General features: G+C 36.4%; 1 protein-coding gene across 4 annotated transcripts; it reads right to left on the reverse strand.

Moving 5' to 3' along the window:
- Positions 1-1,143: 1,143 nt before the first annotated feature.
- LOC131318971 (MADS-box protein AGL42-like) lies at positions 1,144-12,872 on the reverse strand. Of its 4 annotated transcripts, none has more exons than XM_058349048.1 (9): positions 12,576-12,872; positions 11,933-12,006; positions 11,417-11,601; positions 5,995-6,076; positions 4,861-4,922; positions 4,652-4,751; positions 4,501-4,542; positions 4,346-4,387; positions 1,144-1,484 (listed from the first exon to the last, which is right to left on the reverse strand). In XM_058349048.1, exons 1-9 carry the CDS (start codon positions 12,646-12,648, stop codon positions 1,383-1,385), a joined length of 762 nt encoding a protein of 253 aa, XP_058205031.1. In that variant the 5' UTR covers positions 12,649-12,872; the 3' UTR covers positions 1,144-1,382. The 4 variants fall into 4 exon arrangements, with proteins under 4 accessions (XP_058205031.1, XP_058205035.1, XP_058205033.1 ...); XM_058349052.1 differs by lacking the exon at positions 12,576-12,872 and adding an exon at positions 12,551-12,575; XM_058349050.1 differs by lacking the exon at positions 12,576-12,872 and adding an exon at positions 12,363-12,515.
- Positions 12,873-17,852: the final 4,980 nt, after the last annotated feature.

Consider the following 17,852-nt stretch of genomic DNA (forward strand, 5'->3'; position numbering starts at 1 on the left):
TCCCACAAAGATGATTCGAATCGCCTATTATTTTTAAAATATTTTTTTATGGAGCCTCGTAAAAAATCAGCTCAACTCGATATTGATGAGGATTTTTTCTGAATTTTCGAGGGCGAAACTACTTATAAACTGTACAGTTTCGCCCCTACAAATTCAAAAAAAATCCTTACCGATATCATGTTGAGTTGATTTTTTTCAGGACTTCATAAAAAAATATTTTAAAAATAATGGGCGGTTCGAATCATCTTGGTGAACCCACAAAATCCATATGCACATTTCATATGTACACATAGCACTACTCGTGTGTGTTTGTGGTTGAATAATAATTGGTAAATTAAATACCTCAAACTCAGCAGTTTTACACAAATCTTACTGCTCGCGTACTTTCAAGGAAGACTTAATTTCGTCCTTATTTTCTTGAATAAAGTTTTGACTCGATCCATGCAATTTGATTCGAGTACAAGTTTCAACCAACTCAATTCGATTGGAATCGCATATATAGTTCAACTAGAAATTGAAATGAATTTTTTGGCACATGGTATCCCAAAAATGATAAAGTGGTAAGTATTCCAAACACAGTAATAAGTATTCTAAATTGAGTAGTAAGGATTTCTTATGGAGTGGTAAAAATCATTCATCTAAAATACTTACCACTGCACTTGAATACTTACCATTTCATAAATGAAAGACTGACTAGCTCATCTTATCTTGGATCAAGAAGGACATAATACGGAGTATTTATCATTGTATCTAAAATACTTTACCATTTTTTTTTAGTGAAAAACCAAAACTCACTTTTGAGATACCATACGCCAAAACATTTTGGCGTACCACAAAAAAATTCAATACTAATATTTGAGATGCATGGTTTTACATGCTGAAGGCACGGCACAATTTTGACCCTGATACTGATAGTAGTTTTATTTTAGTTTTTACATAGTATGTGCCTAAGCGTACACCAATATAAAAAGTACGTCTAATAATTAGTAACCATTAACGAGTATTTGGATAGAATAAGTTGAATACAAACCTAACTTTTAGCATCAAGTAAGGTGTTCAACCTCGTTATTCACAACTCCACCGTGCACATGAGATCTACACAATAAACTAAGTCGAAGATGTATACTAAGAAAAGGGACCAAATTAACAATTTATGTCATCTCATTTATCCCACCATAGACAATTAAAACGAGAATCAACTGATGTCCTGGTACGCAATTGATTTACCAATAAATATATACCTGGTTAATAAAATGCAATAGTTGATATCGAAAACAATAATTGAACCACAAAACCAGGTATATTTCGAAGTTTCCACAACATTAATATCATCAAGCATGATTATTATATGTGCATGTAATAACAACATGTTGAACCACTGATCATTTGAGGAGGCTGGCCAATGACAATTCGGTTTCCACAAGCTCCGAACTCTGACTACTTTGGCTGCACGTCGCAACTTCTTTCTTTTCATTTTCTCCACACTAGCATCATCAATATTTATTAACAGCCACATTATCAGAAAAATCAACTTTCAAGAAATCGCGAAACAAATCATTCTAGTAGTAGAATGCAACCTAATTTTAAAGCATTGACGCATTCTGCAGGAGGATCGTGTGGCATTTTGCCCACGTGCTCCTGACAAAACGATAAATCTATTGGATAGGAGGACGCACTGACTCATTCTTATCGAGCGAGTGAGTAGAAAATAAGAAGTGACCACATCGTGTTTGTTCCTGTTCCTGTTTCTCATTCGTCGGAAGTGGCAAATTACTCCATGATGACTAGATAGCTAATAATTTTAGTGGGCACATAGTACTCCATGACTAGGTAGCTAGTAATAATTTTTCCATTTTGCATTCATTGTCATTAGATTTTGAATTGACTACTTAAACAACTCTCACAGGGCTCGGGAGCGGAAGGACACAATGATAAGAGGGGTTACTTGACCTCACATGAGAGAAAATTTTCTTCAAACGTTCAAGTTTTTTAGGGACCCGGGGTGTGTTTTGTGCACTACTTGTGCACAGCATGCGTGTTGTGCACGATCTGAGCTACAGAATCGTGCATCCAACAGCTCGAAATTCATCTCGGCAATGGATGACCGAGAGCCGTTCATTGGCGAGATAAAATCCGAACTGTCGTCGGATGTACGATCCAACAGCTCGAATCGTGCACAACATGCTCCCCAAAATTAGATATATTAAACATTCAACCCCGTAGATGTTAACAAATGGCTCCAACTAAAGACACCATGAAAGACTAGAATGCTAGCCCTTTCTTTATATTAGAGTGGTGCACACTCGATGTGTGTGAGAGTCAAATAATGTTGGATGCAATTTTAGCATTATACAATGAGCACGCTACTTTTTAACAAAACGAAATTGGGGACTAAATTAATTAGATGAAAAGTGCTTGAGAAACATGCGTTTTAATGAGTGCTTGCATTTGAAATCTGTAACAGATATTTTGTTCGTACAGAACTCGAGGGAAACGTGGGTTGTGGGGCAGTCAGAAATGATTCGTGCACAGCTTGCTGTGCACAGCAGCCTTTTTCTCCCGCCCCGAGTCGCACAAAAATGATCGGAGTCGCTCATTTTGTTCAAAATATATCGTTTAAAGTCTCTGTAAAAAATGAGCTTCGTTCGATATCGTTAGAGGCGTTACAAAACACCCAAAATCACTTCAAAAGCTCATTTTTTACAGAGATCTTAAACGACATATTTTGAACAAAATGAGCGGCTCCGATCATCTTTGTGCGACCCGGGACGGGAGAAAAAGGCTGCTGTAAATTCTAAAGTGATTTTGGGTGTTTTGTTAACGCCTCTAACGATATCGAACGAAGCTCATTTTTTACGGAAACCTTAAACGATATATTTTGAACAAAATGAGCGGCTCTGATCATCTTTGTGCGACCCGAGACGGGAGAAAAAGACTGCTGTGCACAGCTCGCAGGGTAGTTGGGTTGGGTATCAGAAAGTCTATTAGTACATATGTTCATGTACATACACCACGTACATACGTCTTTTGGACCCGTTTCGGGTCCCTAATAAATGATCGGAGCCGCTCATTTTGTTTAAAATACTTTACTAATGGTCCTTTCAAAAAATAAGCTCAATCCAGTATCGATAAGAACGTTTACTAAACTTCCAACTTTGATTTAGAATTCAAGCTTGAATTATGGGACAAAGTTGGACGTTTTGTACACATCCTAATTGATACCGGATTGAGCCTATTTTTTGTAGGATCCATAAACAAAATATTTTAAACAAAATGAGTGGCTCTGATCATTTTTTGGGAACCCGAAACGGGCCTAAAAGAGGTATGTACTCGCTGGTACAGATATGAAATCTGTACCAGTAGCACCTCTCGATGGGTATACATAAATGGGATTATTTTACCTTATTGTCTTGATAGTCAAGTTATCCTAGTTTTTTGTGAGGGGCAATTGTGAAAAAGACTTTTGTGGCACAGTTTTAAAAAAGTGTTCACGCGAAAAGTGCTTCTCCCTTTGGGGTTGTGTGTCCTGGGTTGGCTCCCACATCGGGAATTTGGGTTGAGTTGTGTGTGTGTTAAGGGTCCTCATACCCTCCTCTAGTCAGCAATTGCCTAGTGGAGTGGTAAATGAAATTACCCTTCTATCCTCTGGAAAAAAAAAAATCTATCTATACTAGTATATACTAAGCAAATGTAATTTTCAAAAATTAAATTAATCTCTTTTCCTTCTTAATAAATTCATTTTCTTCTCTCTTTTTTGCTACACTTTTCAAAGAACTAAAAGTTAGAAAAGAAGCTTTCAAACTTCATTCCACGCTTAAACATTTTCTCATTAAAATTTATACATTTAATGTTAAATTATAAAATAACAAATATTGATGGGTAAATAACATAAAAAGATTTTTATCCGTACCTATAAATAACATTGTTACATTAAACATAATATAATTTTCTACTTGATCCCGGGTAGAACACTTGTTCTTTATATAGCCAAATGTGCCCTAATCACAATAGAAATAGAATCCTGTTCCGGGCGCTCTAGGTAGCAGTTCTGAGACCAGGAACTTTAAAATCTGCCTAAGACAAAAAGCTTCCACAAAATATTTGACCATGAACGTCTTTCTTAAACGCTTCATAGCCAACATACACTATGGGACTCATGTTTGTTTACTTCTCCCTATAATCAGTTCATTTCATAACCATATATATATAATAAATAAAAAGATAAAGATTGAAAAAATAATGTGATATTCGTGTGAATTCATATCTACCAGCATAATTTTAAGTTGGAAGGCCCATCCAAAAACAACTGTTTGGATATCTTAAGTACAGTTAAAGTGAAATTTACCTTCCCCAACAGCCTTGTATTTTCTTCCAACAAGAGTCTCTCCTACGTAATAGAGAGAGAGAGAGAGAGAGAGAGAGAGAGATCAGATGAATGTGAAATAATGTGTAAACCTTTAAAACTAAAAGTAGAAATGAATTCCATCACTTGGTATATACCTTTTCTTTCAATTGCTCTATTTGTTCCCTGAATAAATACTCCTGAAATATGTGCCATATGCGCTTAGTCAGTTTTGAGTTCAATATGTCTAAAACATCATGCCATCAAGAAACTATCAAGATATCCTTTTATGCGAGTATTCTCATATACCTTCCTCGCCCTAACGTTTCGTAAGCTTCGCTCTAGCTGGTTGTCAAGCTCTCGGAGTTCCTCAACCGAACAAGACGCCACGCTATGTCCCAAAAATTTCCTACCACATGGGGAGCCAAAGTTAGGAGAAAGAAATCATAGGTATCATCTTCTTGTTGGATGACAACAAGAAGTCTGGAAAGAGAAATAACGACTAATTAGACATCAACCGTTGAGAAGCTTCAAGAATCTCCATCTTTTTTGCCATGTTTGCAGCTTCTTGCTTGAGTTGCTGCATTTACAGTGTTTGAGAAATTCAAAATGGTGGAAAAGAATGGCGATGGAGATAATCAAGTGATGAATAGGAGCATGAATATTGCATCTAGTGATCTATGGCCCTGTGTGCAGGTTCAGGATTTTATTGGTATGGCAAAACCACCTTGTTTGTTTGACGCAGTAGATCAGAACTATTCATATATAGGAAGCATACACAAACGGTAGATCAGAATTATTGATGCACGAAACAAGTTGTGCTCAAGCTAAAGACGGGTCTCTACGTAAGAGTTCGATAATTCTTGAGTATATTCAAGTAGAAGATATAGAGTAGTTTGAGTTTACTGCATTTCCTAATAGAAGTAGAAGATATAGAGTGGCTTGAGTTAACTGCATTAACCATACATGACACTCCAGTTCGAGGTGTGCGTAAGGTTGCCCAGGCACCTGAGTTATTAGAATATATAGCACTCCAATGGTACACAATTATTGATAACTCAGATATCCGGACCAACTTACAAACATCTCTAACGTTATACATGACAGATATACTCTTTTATATAAAAACACCATTAAATATAAAGCTACTCCAACATTACCGTAGCATGCATGGACATTGTGAGCAATAATTAATGCTAACGTAGAAATTTATTTTTCACCAATTTCCCAATCCTATTAATTTAACACAATGGTGCACTCCTTATGTTACTGGTCCTTAGTTTAAGTAAATATTTTGGGGGACCAGTTGACGTTTTAAGTACGATCCTGTTCAACCCTGATCCATAAGGAGGATATAGAGTTTTAAATAGGCCACCACTGCTATACGGTCAGATTGGTCCTTTAGATTGATCGGACTATTGAGATGGATGCTGAGTTATCAAAAAAACGATATAGAGTTCAACGCACACATTTAAAGAAAATGTAACCTGGTTTTGAGCTTTGTCCCAACTTGTGTTTTTTTTTTTTTCATCCAACCTTTGGATTCCCGTCCCGTCCCCTCCCCTCCCTCTAACTTGAAGTACCATTTTGTCAAGTTTTCTTAACCAAATGTTATTGTTGCCGATATAAAAGAAGAGAGGAGAAAATGTAACCTGAATGTAGTGTTCTACTTCGGGATTCTTTGTTTGCACCTCTTTTGCATGTTCGCAGTATCGCTCTATTATCTTGTGCATGCTGAAACAATCCAAAAAACAATAATTCATGATTAATTGAGAACACCAAATAACCAACTTTTTTTTGATCGGCAAATAACCAACTTAAAGTCAACAATTTTAAGCAACAGAATCTTGTCTACCATTCAGCTCTATACAAGCCAACATTCAATCGAAAATGGAAATGCTAGAGGAAAGAGGAATATCTAAACTGACAAAGAATGCTGTAATAACCCATTTGTAGATTCATTGCGACACAAAACTTGATTATGTAGCCCAGTAATTAATTGCGACACAATACTTGATTCGTTTTCGCTAAAATTCCGAGAAATATACTAGATTCTATATCATTCTGATGGACCATTGGCTACCGCTGGTTTCACCATCAAAATGGCCCGGATTCTATCCTCTAAATGACTGTCCTCTAAAGAGATTAACCTGTTTCAAATCTGGATTACAAGAACACCAGATACTCAAGGAGGAAATAAAGCATTCTAAATATTAGCCCAAATAGAACAATGTGATCACAGATCAATATCAAGCACGGTTGAAGGCACTTGGGCATTGTCAACATAATCAATTGTAAGGGATTTATTAAGTGAAAGGAAAAATACTACTAGTAATAATACTAAATGAAATAGGATCCCTTCTTCTTCATTATTTTCCGATGACATTAGGAATAGAAACTCTATCCTTTTTAGGGCAGCTCGTGAGATGATGGATGGATTTAGGTGCCAGGCTAGGCGTGAACTTTAAAGGGGGGAGAAATTTTATCTTAAAAACTTTTGTTAAAATGCAAGAAGCCGAATTAGCAGAAAGGATTAACGCTCTTGGAGATTGATGTTGATTTGGAGGATGATGACTTCGAGGAAGGTGCCTCCCTTTCTTTGGAAATTTAATTGCGTAGTTTTGCTGCTTTGGTTCTATCTAGGGTTTTGATTTTGGTCTTTTGGTTGTTTCTCTTGTGGTTCGGGCGTGGGTGGCAGCATGTGTGTCTTCGGGTGTGGGTGTGGGTGTAGGCTTTGATTCTTATCTTTGGTTTTTTCTGGTTTGTTTCTGCTTGCAATCCTTTGTGGTGTTTTAGGTTTTGGTGTATTTGATATGTGGACTTGCCCCTTGTGGAGTTTTCTTGGTTTCAAGTTTTTTTTTTTGGTTGGTTGGTTTCTTGCCATCCTTTGGTGTTGGTTCTCGGGTGACTTTTTGCCGGTGTGTTCGAGATCTGTTTAATCTTTGTTATCTTTTTCAAAGATTCTTGCTTAACAAAAAATAAAATAAAATAATAGTAAATGAAAGGAGTTCAGATTTTTTTCCCTTTTATTATCTTCTTAATTATATCACCATCCACCCATAATTCATTTCACAAGGGTTCGTTTGTTTCATCAGACGTGAACATCGGATGGGATCATGCATAAGTTGATCACGTGTCCGGTGGTTGGCTAAAATATTTACGAATCAGATTAAACACGCCTCAAATATATAATCCTACAAAGTTTGAAATGTAGAATGGCATGGTGACCTCATGGTGTGGTATTACATGTTAATCGAATCACTAATTATCGGGTAGGACTATATAAACCCTTTCACTATATAGTCCCGTCAAACAAAAGGACATCTAATGTAGTAGAAAACCCTAACACCGTATTCCATAGGCATAGCTAACAGTAAGAGGATGTAGTATCCTAGAATGAGCAACTCTAGCGGACTGATAATGAAAAACGAATACGAGGTTAAACTCATTAGCATACCATGTGGCTCAAAAGATAACTAAATGTTTATTTTTTAATTTCTTATTGTTTAATTTACTTCAGCTATATTCTGTAATTAGTAGGAGTGTATCTTACAAAAGATAACCAAATGTTGCAACCGTATTATCCGTCATTGTTAGGTGTAATTAATGTTAAGCAAATATTAACCTACCAAACAAGTTAAGGGGAATGGCCTGGTGCACCACATTAATTTTCATTGGTAAAGTAGAGTTGAGCTTTGGACTAGTGTGCTGTTTGTGCTCCAACACCGAAAATCAGTTGAAATTGAAATCGGTTCAAGCACAAGTTAAGCTTAAATAATTAACGCTTCAAGTCATTTCGTCTGACGTTCGAATAATTCAATCCCTGTGCTGTGCATGTTAAAAAATCTCAAGTAAATATGAAGATTAGGTTAAATTTCATTTCATGTTAAAAGTAAACGTGCTGATAAGTAAAATTAGGAAAAAAATGCTCATGTCAATAACCTCAAATAAATAGTAGATGGCTGGTATTACTATATAAACCACACGACTTTCCCACAAGTTTCTAATGTGGGACAAGTACTGGGAGCTTACAAGAAAACTGTATAATCTTGAATGTATGTTTTTTTTTTTATCGGTAAGTCAATTTCACTACTCCAAATCGGGCTAAAATCAACTGATTTCAACATAAGAGACCCCGCTTTGAGATAGTTTCGAAGGGACCAGGACCCTCCTACTTTTAGAGCTTGCAATAGCCTAATCTATCCCCTCGCCTCACAATTTTATCAGTACTCCTGTTGGCAAGATCCCAACAGGACACCCAATGTATAATCTTGAATGTTGACCAAGTAAAGATCTTTGAAAATAACATCTCATCATCTCAAATAAAAAAGCTAAATGTTCTAGACTACTTATTTATAAAATTCTCCGAGACCCTCAATGAGATAAGAAGATCAAAATACTAAAACCCATATCCTACTACCAAAATAAACAATCTTGGTCAAACGTCAGCTATCTCAATGGGCTCTCTGACCAATCTTCCAAAAAACATGCCGCACGTCTACAAATACTTATTTTGATTTCGTAGTTCAAATCGGGATATGTAATCAAGTGTGATCATGTCTCCATCAGTATATCTCACGTTCCGTGCCATCCCGCAAATAATTTGAATTTAGCCCATTCAAATGCCAAAAACATTTAAATACAGTAAGAGTTGTAGTCCAATTCTCTAGTTCGGCAATCAGAATCAAAAGAAAAATCAAACTTAGGCCACTTGCTATACAAAATAAAATAGAGCGGACTTTTTCAAGATATCCAACTATGATCTGCCGTCGTTTGATTACGTTTTTATGTTAAAAAAATGTGTCCGTGCGGCAAGAAAAGGTACTAAAAATACTCTTCTCTCTCTCACACACACATCTCCAACCATATGGCTGTTTGTTGAGGATATGTCCTCAGTTTTTGTGGTAGATGAAATACGTTAAACTTTTTTTTTTTGGAAACAAGAAAAATCTACTATCATAAAGATAAAATAAATAAATTAAAATAGTACAATAGGATACGAAAAACATAGAGAGAGCTTCAAAGAGTTCACATGACTCTTATAATGTTGCAACTCGCAAAAACTCAACCTATTCCTGAGCCCCTTAATGTTTTATGTATTTAAGAAGAGAATGTGTCATATCCGGATGAGCCGGAAACCGTCATGGCCCATTATGGGCACTACCGAGCATTTCTTGTAATAATCCGAACCGTTCATCTTGTAGGGCTCGCAAATTAATATTTACGCAAAAAATCTGCTTGATCGGATATCAATAGCTATGTCAAAAATTAAATTTTGTTTTATGAAACGGATGGCCTGATTCTGTCACTATTATTTTAAGTTAAACTGTCCACAACCGTCGATTTTATAAATCAAAATTTTAATTTTAATATACGTCTTGATGTCCGATCAAGCTAACTTTTTACCTGGACATATAACTTTTCGGGCCTTACTAGATGAAGGTTCAGATTACTGCAGTGAATGCTCAGTAGGGCTCACAATGAATGGCGGAAACCAACCGAAAAGAATTTAATCTCATTTAAGAACACATGAAATAAAATACAAATTGTTGACAAAATGCTAACAAAAACACTAAAACCGACCAAAATCCATCATTGTCCGCAAAAGCCCCTAAATCACCTCAATTCAATATCTCCCCAATATTCTTTTTTGGATGACCATCACATTGCTCTATCATCGAATACCACGCAAACGCCCTTCAAACTTCACCACTGTTGCCGGAGCCCATCCAATCCTTGTTCATGTGCTCCTGCCCAAACCCTTCCGTGAAAATCCAATCACGGACTCCGTCCACGACCCGCTTCTCCACGGCTGAAACAACCGTTGTCACCGTCACGACTTCCGCCACTACCGCTGCCATACCAGCTTCCACCTCCACCACTGCCTTCCTCATAGCAGTTCCTAGCCATATATACCTTTTCCCCCACACTTGAAGCAAACTTTCCCTCCTCCACCGCCATATTCGCTGCCGCCTCCTCCGTACCCAACCCCCCCCCCCCCATAACGCTCACCACCTGATATCCTCCCCCTCCCTCATACTGACATAATTGAATCTATCAAACAAGTGTTGTGATGTTCTCTATTTTTCTTTAATTCACCTGGCTTATTGAAATTACATGCCTTATGTGTACCAGTTTAGAAGTTAGATTTTGGTGGAGTTAACATGGTTTCCAGACGCATTGCATGCTAGATAATTTAAGTTGAGACTACGTTCAGATGTGCCTTTAGGCATTCGCTAGTATTTTAGATGACATCCAATACTCCTCCTCAGTTGGCGCTCTGAAACCATTACGCGTATCGATGACAACGACCACATCCGCTAATTATCAAATGCTTAGCGGTTCATGACCGATCGATGCTCAATCGTTCCCGTCGATTCAATTACTTTTTATTTTTATTTTTCATCCAGCGATTTGTAAAACTTCGACAGTGTTCGATTTCGGTCTCTACACTCAACCCCTCTTTATAATTATTAATTTCATTTCTCTATCTATTCCTCTCCACTCGATATACAAAGAACCTCTCTCGAAACTTAGACCAAACAAAGCATCATGACCGCTATGTCCATCCAATTCACCAGACAGGTTGGACATTCTTAATTGCGTTGAATTGCGACCAAAGTTTAAATAGAGGTATCGGTGTAAGTAATGGTAATGGTGTAGGTAAAACGGTATTGGGAAGTATTGATGGTTACGTAGTGGGTAACAGGAATCAATGGTACCAGTCGTTAAATTTTAGAAATCAATGTTGACAAATCACCGTAACGATGACAGCCCGTAGCAGCTGTGAACTTGTCATGAATCAGAAATGTCAAGCTTATACGTAACGGAAACCGACTGATACACATGGGATTTTTTGTCTTCCTTGTATATCGGGGTATAATGGCATGGGAAGGCTCAAAAATCGTTACGCATCGACAATATTTAAAAACCTTAATTGCGCCCATTACCCCAGATCATATATATCGTTATTCCATGATTATAGCACACAGGTTAATGTAGAAACGAGCACTAGCCACTAAATATATTGAAGGACATTTGACAAATTTGAGGGGGATTAGTGGGGTGACATACTTGGAGCTGGAGAACTCATGGAGCCTTCCAGTGGGGGAGAAGATGATGAGAGCCACTTGGGCATCGCAAAGAACTGAGAGCTCGTAGGCTTTCTTCAACAGCCCATTTCTACGCTTCGAGAAGGTCACTTGCCTGCTCGTCCCGTTCTCTATTCTCTTCATCTCTATCTTTCCTCTCACCATCTCCTGCACAATTTTACCCAAAAACAAAAACCAAAAAATTAATCCACTTTGTCTCCATTATTTCTTAAATAAAAAAGGGAAAAAATTATTTTTAATTTATCCTGGATCCAAACAAAAAAGTGCAATATCGTGGAAAGGGAAATGGGAAGGGCTACCGAACGGGAGAGATTAGTCCGGATTCCGTTAACAAAAAAAGCAGTGGTATATCTTTTAGAGAAAAAAAAAAAATGGGGGGGTGGGGTGGAGCAGGTAGCATAGTACCAGGTTTCGTAATTGGGTCAATATTCAACCTAGCACTAATAAATGGAAAAAAACAAAACAAAAGAAAACTTACCAGATATAGCAAAGAATCCCTGAAAACAGCTTGTTCTGAAATACAGGTCTCAAAGATCGTTGAAGAAACCGAACCTGGAGAAGAACATCCACAGAATAAAGTTAAGCCACAAGTGCACTCCAAATCCAGAAACCCTAAGTAGGCGTTTGGAGCACGGATTTGCAGAGAGATTAATTAGGGGAAAAGGCGGAGGATGATGAAAAATACCTATTGAAGAGTTCAACTCTCTTCCCAAAATTAAAAAGTAGAAGAAAAAAACAGAAGAAGCAGCAGCAGCAGCATATAATGAGGATGAAGGGAAAACACTAATAAACCGATATTTTTCTTTAAATACCTATTATTTTTGTGATTCCTGTGAATTTCTCTACAAATCAACCATCCAAACAGAACTTAAAACAACCAAGAGAATGAAAATCAACAAATTACTGACTATTATTCACTCGAACACTGAAAACGATGAAGACCGATATCGATCCACAGGGGAGGAAGAGATGAACAAGAAGATGTTTACAATTTTAGAGATCCTAAACCACAAGAACTAGAAACAACCCGAATCCCATAGATGTGTGTACAACAGAGAGAGAGAGAGAGAGAGAGGGAGAGAGAGAGCAAACGTACTGAAGTCTTCCGATTGACCTATTACCTGTTATCACAACAGCTCCACAGAACCAAAAAAACTGATTGGGAAGAAAAAACCCAACATTTTCTCTCACCATACATCTCTTTTATTCTCTCTGTCCATCTCTATCAAGCGCCCCTCGGGAGTTATTGGCCCACACTCCTATTGAGGGAAAGCCAATCACGGATAACGTTGATAAAAGCAAAAAAAACATACTATAATACAAGAACCTTATTGCTGCCTTGTTTTGGTAAACTCTAGAAAAGTTTAGGTGAAAACATTAAAAGAAAGGAAAGACTGATAGAGGAAAAAGAACCAAGTTACATAAAAAGAAAGTTTAATAAAACATCTGAATAAAATAGGTTTAAAATAAGACAGGCTACCCAACGAGTGAGGGAATACGTCACTTTCATCGTACTATAGATGTGACGTTCGAACCAGTAGGTTTTCGACAACGCATATGTTATAATTGTGTTTCTTCGTCACGTCGGCCAATCACGGTAGGCCCGCTCACGTGGCTCAGCTTGACCTTGTTTGGCGCGGCAGCAGATATAGTCTTATAGATAGTACCTTCTTTCTCATCGGTAAATTCCATCTTGACCCCTCCAAATATAGCACGACTTTCGTGTTGGTTTTTGTTTTCCCATTAATTTTGAGTCCATCTCTAGCCTGGTCTACTTTGATCGTCAAAATGGTTCACTCTGAAAAGTTACGATCATTCTTGTGAAAATGGTATGCTATCAGTGTCGGTTCCCTTTCAATAACTAGGCCAATCCAAGTGGACAAAGAGTGGGTTCTCTTTCCCATCAAGGACCATATAGTGGGTCGGAACATCTATTGGGCCGAATCGGAACGCTAATTGAGCCGAACGACCTACGCTTGGGCCAACACGTGGGAATGCGTGTGTGACCTAGCTTTTTATAATCAGCTTGAAGTGTTCACCAAAAGTTCTACATAACAGATTCTCAAATTCTACAAATTTTGAAACGTTAAAATAGAATGAAATTCAAAAAAATCCAAAAGCAGGGTTGATTAGCTTTTAGAACTTTTTGAATCATATTTTAAGTTTTAAGTTTCATAAAAACAAAAATGGTACCAATTTTTCCCTTAGTCAAATCATAAACAGCTAAACATGTTTTTATTTAATTCTACTAAAATTTAAAGTATATATAAAATCTAAAATCTATATCTACAGCTATTGCAAACATGTCCAAGACAGTCTGAAAAATGAAGTGCCGACCTAAGAACAAGACTTCATTAAGGGAAATAACTCTTATAGTAGCATTGTTTGGTCAATTAAACTAGAGGACGGCAAACATATCATAGGTCATGATCAAAAAAAAAAAAAAACATAGGTGTTCTATTTTTATTTATTTTTGCTAAGCTGTAATATAGGTGTTACTTTTTGAAGGTTGTTACTAATTCGTGCACAATAAAATACTAGCTTAGATCATTGGTTTGACAGAGATTGTAGATTACAATTTCGACTTATTCTGTAAGAAGATCTCTTGACTTTCCTAAAATCATCTTGTGCTACAATACTTGGAGGTAGCACAATGTGAACTTCGGACGCGGGGGCTCTGCTGCCCACCCTGGGTAGCAGCCCCTACCCACACTCACACACAGCCCCTACCCACACTCACACACGGCACCGTTTCATCAAAGAAAAAAAAAAAACTCTTCCGCTTGCAATCCTATGGAGCAAAAACGTGATTATGAGAGCCTTAGAGTTAAAATTTAATTATGTCTCTTTAGAATAATATGATCAGAATAATAAGATCTTCACGTCAATTCAAACGGATTGAAAATTGGAGCACTTAATTTTTGATCATATTTTTTAATATATAAACGGTCTAAAAAATTAAGTGTGCCACTTTTTAATTCGTTTGAACAAGTACGAATATCTTATTATTCTAATCATATTATTTTAAAAGGATATAATTAACTTTTGTCTATAGGACTCTCATAATCACGTTTCTGATCTACAGGATCCTAAATAAAGAGCAGATACTTAATTATAAGAGTCCTAGAGACAAAAATTAATCATGATGCTTTAAAATAATATAATTAGAATAATAAGATATTCGTACTTGTTCAAACGAATTAAAAAATGGCACACTTAATTTTTTTTAGACCGTTTATATATTAAAAAATATGATTAAAAAATTAAGTACTCCAATTTTCAATCCGTTTGAATTGACGTGAAGATCTTATTATTCTGATCATATTATTCTAAAGAGACATAATTAAATTTTAACTCTAAAGCTCTCATAATCGCGTTTCTGTTCCATAGGATTGCAAGCGGAAGAGTTTGTTTTTTTTTTCATTTGATAAAACGGTGTCGTGTGTGAGTGTGGGCAGGGGCTGCTGCCCACCCTGGGCAGCAGAGCCCCCGCGTCCGTGAACTTCGAAGCTATGTTTTGACAAATGCTTTTGAACCTTTTTGGTCTATCGCGACTCACGAGTGTGAACTTGAGGTAAATATTCTCCAATTACGTGTCATTTAATTTGTTGAGATCTCTTGAAAGACCATTACCATCACCAGCCGTAAGAGCATCCACAGTGGAATAAGCAAAATAAAAAACTGTTAAAGTTAGCAATGTTAGATAAAAAAAAAGTGCTCACATTAGAATAACTAAATCTAGCAACCTCTTAACAATTTATCAAATTTATCTCTTCAATAATCAAAACTAGCAATATTTTGTCAATAACCAAATTTTATCTTTTAATTAAGTACACCAACATTACACAAAAACATTCTCTCTCTCTCTCTCTCTCTCTCTCTCAACAATGTTTTCAAAAAATAATTTTAAAAAATTGTAACATTACACAAAAACATTCTCTCTCTCTCTCTCTCTCTCTCTCTCTCTCTTTCTCTCTCTCTCAACAATGTTTTCAAAAAATAATTTTCAAAAATTGTAACTTTCAGATTTTTTTTTCTGTTTTTTTTTTCAGTTTTTTAATTTTAAAAACTGTAAGTAAATAGAGTGTGTTTTTCAAAAAACTGTTTTTGAAATTTCAAAACTCTTTTATAGAAATTTTTTTTTTACAAAAATCTGTTTTTCAAAAAATGTATTTATAGTTTTTAAAATTTCAAAATTATTTGTGTAAATACAATTCTTTCAAAATTTCTCAAAATTGTATTTATAGTTTTTAAGTGAATGCGTTTTTTGAAAAAACTGTTTTTTGTTTTCAAAAACTTTTTTTTTTGAACTATTTCTAACATAAACTGTTTTTTTTCCTTCAAAAACCACTTTTTCAAAACATATGCGTGAAATGAAGGAAAAAAGTTTGGAGGGCCCATTGGTTTTGATTATGAGCAAAAAATAACCAATATGGGATTTGACATTGTTAACTTTAGTAACCTCTAAATGGATAATCAAAATGTGATGTGGGATCTTTTGATTATTCACATTTGCTTATTCCACTGCTGATGCTTTAAGCCGTTCTCTTTGCGAAATTGTACATTATGGCTTAATGGATGCCAAATTAAACGTTTGTCGAATTACTTGCCGAATTTAGTAGTACATGAATTGATTTGACGGGGCAATTTTTATTTTTTGAACGACAAAGAAAACTTTCAGTTATCATAAAAAAATCAGAAGAATGACGATGTAAATTGGATATTGTAAACAAGTCAAAAGAATCACGTTACCCTTGAATAATTAGCTCTACGAGTTCAGTCAATGTGTTTTGCCATTGATTCTTCATGACCTGATATTTGACCAAAAGTTTTTTTTTTTTTTGGAAAGTGATTTGACCTGAGATTTGCCATTGATTCATCATGACCTGGTTTTTTTGGTGAGTGAAATTCTCTTTGAAATGAAGCACAGAGTAGTACTATCACACTACAATGTGGGCCATGTGGACTCATCTCAAAAACTGCCTTCCAATTACAGATTGGGCCTGTTCAGGCAAACCCATCCCCATAAAAGTGAACCCAATAATATTTTGGGCTAGAAGTTTTGAATTCAGCTCCATGATTCATCGATTATTATGACTGAATCAGATGCAGAGAAAAATGGGTGAAAGGAAGAAAGAAGAAGATGGGAAGAAAACAAAGATGGATCGGAGTGGCCATAAAAGTGAACCCAATAATATTTGGGAACTGATTTTCGCGTTCCAAGATTTACTGTAGGCGCTCCACCTTTTTGTTTTTATATTGTGATGTTGCTGGCAACATTAGTGTATATTTTGTTTTTACACTGTGATGTTGCTGGCAACATCACAGTATAAAAACAAAAAGGTGGAGCGCCTGCAGTAAATCTTGGAGCGCGAATATCAATTCCCTAATATTTTGAGCTAGAAGTTATGAATTCAGCTCCATGATTCATCGATTATTATGACTGAATCCGATGCAGAGAAAAATGGGTGAAAGGAAGAAAGAAGAAGATGGGAAGAAAACAAAGATGGATCGGAGTGGCCACCGATCGAACCCAAGTCTAATCTCAAGATTACTCGCCTCAAAGACGCGGCTCTTTTGTGTGCTTAATTGTTTGATTTGGGCTTTTTAGGCCTTCTAGGGTATTGAGTTTTATTTGTTTTATATTTGGGCTTGTAGGCTTTTTTAATAATCCTAATAATCCAACCCAACCATGCTGCCGGCCGAACCCAATCGAACAATTAAGCGGACTCGATTCTGACTTGGTTCAATCCCTATTGTGCTTGGAAATTCTACAATTTCTTTGTATGATGTTTAGATCAATCATAAGGGGAGTGATTTTTGCACTCGTTAAATTATTAACCGCACTCCCTAAAAGTTAACAATTTAGGCAGTAAGAAAATCAACCTATATTGGTTTTCCGAGTGCAGGTAACAATTCAGGGAGTGCGAAAATCACTCCCCAATTTGAATAACATATTTAAAGAAAAAAAACAAACCGTTCACCATTTACACTTCGGCCATGAAATATTCTTCTCCATATTGACCACAAGCAAGCGCATCAATATTATTCCATGGTAAATCCATGATGCAGGCTGGGACCTGCGATGTTTGGGATAGTCTTAGAATGCCACTCGATCGAGGGTAGCAGATGTCACTCAACGATATTAACGGCGGACGCCACTCGACGCGACCAAGTCACACACTTGATTTTAGAAGGAATCCTCAACTCCAAGCAATAAATACTCGCAAATATTTTCATTAACTCAAACTCCCCCATTTCATTTATGGCTAAAGCCTTAAATAGATATCTTGAAACATCCCTCCAAGAATAGGAAATAAAACTTTGACTCCATATCTAAAAAACTAGGAAGACTCACAAAACAAATACAAAAGCAACTGGACTCCTGGACTAACAAA

The sequence above is a fragment of the Rhododendron vialii genome, chromosome 3a (assembly GCF_030253575.1).
Source record: "Rhododendron vialii isolate Sample 1 chromosome 3a, ASM3025357v1".
Lineage (NCBI taxonomy): Eukaryota > Viridiplantae > Streptophyta > Magnoliopsida > Ericales > Ericaceae > Rhododendron > Rhododendron vialii.

What these genes read in the sequence shown, in the direction of transcription:
- LOC131318971 (XM_058349048.1), bottom strand. Translation starts at nt 12,648, where the DNA reads ATGGTGAGAGAAAATGTTGGGTTTTTTCTTCCCAATCAGTTTTTTTGG. An exon ending in TGGAGCTGTTGTGATAACAG is followed by an intron (nt 12,007 to 12,575) that starts GTAATAGGTCAA and finishes GTTCTTCTCCAG; the next exon opens with GTTCGGTTTCTTCAACGATC. An exon ending in ATACAAGGCTGTTGGGGAAG is followed by an intron (nt 1,485 to 4,345) that starts GTAAATTTCACT and finishes TGATGATGCTAG; the next exon opens with TGTGGAGAAAATGAAAAGAA.